General features: G+C 43.8%; 1 protein-coding gene across 3 annotated transcripts in view; it reads right to left on the bottom strand.

The window, feature by feature from the left end:
• Window positions 1–930, bottom strand: part of LOC109912053 (interleukin-15-like) — a 79621-nt gene extending 78691 nt beyond the window's left edge. For 2 of the 3 annotated variants that reach the window (XR_007262464.1, XM_048599029.1), the window contains exon 1: window positions 420–930. Coding sequence is in view for 1 of the 3 variants with exons in the window: in XM_048599029.1 (XP_048454986.1) it covers window positions 420–494 (75 nt within the window). In the remaining 2 variants the exon portion in view is untranslated. The remainder of the gene's footprint in view (window positions 1–419) is intronic. The other variant, XM_048599036.1, reaches the window with a different exon arrangement.
• Window positions 931–6000: the final 5070 nt, after the last annotated feature.

Genomic DNA, 6000 nt, shown 5'->3' on the forward strand with positions numbered 1-6000 from the left:
TTAGTTGTGGGAACAAATTGAAACCTTAACACAAGCTAATACAGAACAGGAAAGCGTGCAGCATTGAAAGCTAACTGGCTTCAGCGCGCTTGTTAGAAGGTGCCCGGGAGAGACAGAAAAAAAATGCCCCCAATTTGCCGCTTGACCAGGCGCCTCGCCGATCCTAGGCACAAGAGCGATCACCCACTGCCGAGTGCTCCATGGAAAAACCCCCAGAGTTTCCGAGCGCCTGCTAGCCCGGGAGGCGAGGAATTATAATACACGGTACACGTTTACAAAACAAATCAGCTCAATTACACAAGGAGGAAAGCGTGCGGTTGACATTTAGTTTTCATTTCGTGACTGTCGGGACAAAACAAAAGCGTCAACTGGAGAACAAAACAAAATGTTATTGTTCCCCCCAAGGGGTACCGAGTTACCTGTGTGAATACAGCGAACTGCATAAGCGACAGCCTGGTGAAAGTTAAAGTGAAGATGCACACGAGTGGGCTCATTCGCCCCCTTTACACCGTCTTCACGCCAGGGACCGCAGTGACCGCAGGCCGGTGTTCATGGTACTGCCGGTTGTTCCTGTGAATCTCGGCAGCGCTGCTGGGTCTTCAGCAACGGAGGGCAAGTTCCTAACTCGCTCTCTCTCACGCACACACACACCAAATGGGCGGCTCGGACACTGAGGAAAGGAGACAAGCGCCAAGTCTAAATGGCCTCGCAGCTCAGAGGGAAGATGCTGGTAGACTGCAGCTGGAGACAGCCTGTGTGCAGTCTGTTTGTCTGCCCCGACTCACTCACTCAGACACTTGTGAAAGAGAAAGTTCAAAATGCAAACCAAAGTCGAGGAAGCCTGAAATATCACGTATCGCGACCAGACGCAACTGTGCGTGTGCCTGTTTCCACCGGTTCCTTCCCCACTCACATTGCTGATAAGCAGGTCCTGAACTGTCTTATTCCATAAAAACAAAAGGCTGCGGGCGCTAGAAATGTGAAATTATAACAAAGTTAGCGGGTCTCGCAGCACCCATGGAGAGAGAGAGAGAGAGAAAGAAACAGCAAAGGGTCACGAGCAAAAACAAAAGTTTCTGGAAAAGCTCAGCTGGTCTGGGAGCATTTGTGGAGAGAAATCAGAGTTAACGTTTCGGGTCCGGTGACCCTTCTTCAGAGCAAAGAAGGATATTTGGACGCGAAAAGAGCTTTTCTCGTGAACTCTCTCTCTCTCTCTCTCTGCGTGTCCTGCTGAGTATGTACACCATTTTCATTTCTTATCTCAGATTTCCAGCATAGGCAAAAAGAATTCGTTTCTGCCCTTCCATCGTCTGTTTGATCTTCGCCCCGAATGAAGCGACTGGAACATCATATGAGAGGCACTAGTCAAATGCACAGTGTTGTTTTTGAACGGTTGATGTCCGAGCCAGTTTATTTTCTTTTTAATTGTTGCAGATTGATCGCAATCGCTGGGGACCCACTGTCGAGTTTGATATCATGTGAAATTAAAGGGAAAGCTCAGCAATTCATATTTTCATTTGTTGAAACAACAGCCGGTCACGTAGTACGGGATATGTGTGAAGACAGAGCAAAGCTTGTTGACCGTTCCGTGAACCGGGAAATTTGAACAGTTCGGTGAGAGAAACCGGGGCGGGTGGGGGGTGGGAAACGACTTGACTAAATGCTGTTTACTTATCTAACCACTGCAAGTGGCTTGCTCCCTAACAAAGTTTGATGATTCAGTCTGTGGTTGAAACAAAAAACGGAGCAGAAAGGGGAGTTTATTTTTGTTTAAAAAGGAAACAAAATCACCCTTGATTCTCCTCAATACAGACACAAGCGAGGTTTTAGTAAGAGATAGTAGGAACTGCCGATGCTGGAGAATCTGAGATGAAGCAGGCCAGGCAGCATCAGAGGAGCAGGAAAGCTGACGTTTCGGGTCTAGACCCTTCTTCAGAACAGGTTCCAGACCGAAGTGTCAGCCTTCCTGCTCCTCTGATGCTGCTTGGCCTGCTGTGTTCATCCAGCTCTACACCTTGTTATTTCGAGTTTTTTTAAAATTAGCTCTTAAACCGTATTTAATAGAAATAACATGAGGCAAGGAAACTGGAAATATCTGTGTCAAAATGAAAAATCGGTCTGTTATCAGGTATGTGTATGACAACCCTTTTAAGTGACTGTACTTGCTTTTAAACTGCATTTCTACCTGAAAATTGACTTACCAACGTTATTTTAGCATGGCCCTGAAATTATTGTACATTTGAACAAGCGTCGTTTAGTGTGCTTAGCGTACTAAAACTCAAATTACTTAACTGGCATTTCGCTTACAGCTCCTAAAACATAATGGACATTAATGCAAATAACTACCCTTTGATTCACTATTAAAATTTGGTTTTGTTAACGTACTTAACACAATATACTGCCTGAGATTTTTTTTTCATTCGTTCATGGGATATACTAGGTTCGCATTTATTGTCCATCCCTAATTGCCCTGGAGAAACTTATGATGAGCTACTGCCTTGAACTACTGGCTGTCACTGCACCACAAAGACTGCATAGTGCTGTTGCAGAGAGGCGTCAGTATTTTGACTAAGTGATAATGATGGAATGGTAATAATGTTCGGAGTCAGGATGGTATATGGCTTGAAAGAGATCTTTCAGATGGTAGTGTTCCCATGTATCTGCTGCTGTTGCCCTTCTAGGTAGTAGGAGTCATGGGTTTGGAAGTTGCCTAATAAGGAGACTTGGTGTTGTTGCCATGTATCTGCTGTGTGTCAGTGGTGGAGGGAGTGAATGTTGAAGGCGTCAGATGGGTGCCATTCAAATGGGCTGCTTTGTCCTGGATGATGTCAAGCTTATTGAGTGTTGTTAGGCCTCTACTGTAGAGTTTTCCAGTGCACTCAGGTCAATGGTAACTACAGGATATTGATAATGAGGGAGTCAGTGATGATAATTCTATTGAATGCCAGTGATGATTGTTGGATTCTCCCTTGTTGGAAATGGTCATTGCCTGGCAGTTTTGTGAACAGGACATTCCTGGATAATTTTACACATTTGCTAGATAGATCCTAGTGGTGTAACTGTAGTGTAACATCTTGGCTAGTGGCTCCCCTGGTTCTGGAGCACTCGTCTTCAATACTATAGTTGGATTATTGTCAAGGCCCATAGCCTTTGCACTATCCAGTGCTTTTAGCCATTTTGTGATATTGAATCAAATTGCTTGATTGCTGGCATCCATGGTGATCAATCATCTACTTAGCACATCTGGCTGAAGATAATGTAAATGCTTCAGCCTTATTGTTATCTTGAAGTGCTGTACTCACCCATTAATGAGAATGAAGACATTTTTAAAGCTGCCTCCTCCATTGATTACACTACATCTGTAGTATAAAGATCGCATTCCTTTTATCAGTTCAAGCCTGGACGTTCTCCAGATCATGCCGTACATGAACACAGACAAGGCTTTGGTGTCTGAAGTGTCATGAATAGAGCTAAACATTGTACATCACAAAAAAACATCCTCACCTCTGATTTTTATGATGGAGGGAAGGTCATTGAAGGAGCTGAAGATGCTTGGGCCTCGGACACTCCACTGAGGAACTCCCAAAGCAATGTCCTGGCACTGAGTTTGTTGATATCTGGCAGTCATAGTCATCTTATTTTGTGCTAGGTATGGCTCCAACCAGTGGAGTGTGGTGGAAGTAGATTCAATCCAGCCTTTCAGAAGGGCAGAAAGAACATTTGCAGGGCTGCAGAGAAAGGGAGATCGCGGGCTAGCTAAATTTATTTTGCAGGGTGCCAGCATGGATATGATGGGTCAAATGGCCAGAGTTTGTGCTGTGGCCATTTTATGAGTGCAGTAACAAGTGATTCTTTTTGAGATTATCAACGGAGAAAGTAGTAAGCAGATCTTTCTGTAGAATCAAGCAGGTCGGCTGAGTCCAGGGGCACTGACTCACACCTGCCTAAAGTTATACAAGTAGACTACACTCTCTACCTGTAATATTGCTACAGCTTAAAAAATCTACCAAGCCTTGGCAACTTTCCATTGGAGAGAACAATTTATTTAGTGATGTATGCATTTAAAGTAAAATATTTATAGCAAACATTAAACCATGTCTTGGAAAATTGACATAAAAGTTCAATTCTTTACTCAGAGAGTAGTAAGGGCATGGAATGCCCTGCCTGCAAAAGTAATAGATTTGCTAACTTTAAGGGCATTTAAATGGTCATTGGATAAACATATGGATGATAATGGAATAGTTTAGGTTAGATGGGCTTCAGATTGGTTTCACAGGTCGGCGCAACATCGAGGGCCGAAGGGCCTGTACTGCGCTGTAATGTTCTATGTTCTATGTTAATTGTATTTGGTTTTAAGAAAAAGAAGAATTCAAGCTGACGTATTGTAGAATTGAAAAATATATATATGTTTATTAATCTATCATAATACTTGTTACATCTCACTGGGACAGTGCACTAGAAATCAAAACCAACTACTCCTGGAGTCGTCACGGAAGTTAAAGAATTTTAAAAGTATGTAGAATTCCCCATTTAACAAAGGGGAGGCAATGGCCTAGTGATATTATCACTTGACTGTTAATCCAGAGACCCAGATAATGTTCGAATCCCACCACAGCAGATGGTGGAAATTGCATCCAATAAGTATGACCGTGAATCCATTGTTGATTGTTAGGAAAAACCCATCTGCTTCACTAATGTCCTTTAGGAAAGGAAACTGCCATCCTTACTTGGTCTGGCCTACATGTGACTCCAGACCCACAGCAATGTGGTTGACTCTCAACTGCCCTCTGGGCAATTAGGGATGGGCAAAAAATGCTGCCTATCCAGCAACGCCCTCATCCCATGAATGAATAAAAAAAACCTGATTTTCATACCGAGGTTTACGGAAGGTGTGGACCAGATTCCTGTACTTAACAAGATTCCTGTGCTTAAATAGACCCCAGGTAAACAATAAGAACCATCAGCCTATAACTCTACTAGTTAAAGCTTAAATCCCTCATAAATTCCCTCCAGACAGAAAAATACAGGGAAAAACTTATGGGTGTCATAGGTGGAAAGAAAGACAAGGAATACAGAGTACTGGGCTAATGGTAAGATTCTTGGTAGTGTGGATGAGCAGAGAGATCTTGGTGTCCGTGTGCATAGATCACTGAAAGTTGCCACCCAGATTGATAGGGTTGTTAAGAAGGCGTGCGGTGTGTTAGGTTTTATTGGTAGAGGGATTGAGTTTCGGAGCCATGAGGTCATGTTGCAGCTGTACAAAACTCTGGTGCGGCTGCACTTGGAGTATTGCGTGCAGTTCTGGGCACCGCATTATAGGAAGGATGTGGAAGCATTGAAAAGGGTGCAGAGGAGATTTACCAGGATGTTGCCTGGTATGGAGGGAAGGTCTTATGAGAAAAGGCTGAGGGACTTGAGGCTGTTTTCGTTAGAGAGAAGAAGATTAAGGGGTGACTTAATAGAGACATACAAGATGATCAGAGGATTAGATAGGGTGGACAGTGGGAGCCTTTTTCCTCGGATGGTGATGGTTAGCACGAGGGGACATAGCTTTAAATTGAAGGGTGATAGATATAGGACAGATGTCAGAGGTAGGTTCTTTACTCAGAGAGTAGTAAGGGCGTGGAATGCCCTGCCTGCGAAAGTAGTAGACTCGCCAACTTTAAGGGCATTTAAATGGTCGTTGGATAAACATATAGATGATAATGGAATAGTGTAGGTTAGATAGGCTTCAGATTGGTTTCACAGGTCAGCGCAACATCGAGGGCCGAAGGGCCTGTACTGCGCTGTAATGTTCTATGTTCTATGTTCTTATGTTCTATGAAAGCAGTTCAGTATTTCCTGTTCACATGATCTGCTGAGCTGATTCTTGGGCTGATCAGAACACTACTTCCTCAGTCATAACAAGGTGTAGAGCTGGATGAACACAGCAGGCCAAGCAGCATCAGAGGAGCAGGAAAGCTGACGTTTCGGGCCTAGACCCTTCTTCAGAAATGTCTT

Source organism: Rhincodon typus, chromosome 1 (assembly GCF_021869965.1).
Source record: "Rhincodon typus isolate 14 chromosome 1, sRhiTyp1.1, whole genome shotgun sequence".
Taxonomy (NCBI): Eukaryota; Metazoa; Chordata; class Chondrichthyes; order Orectolobiformes; family Rhincodontidae; genus Rhincodon; species Rhincodon typus.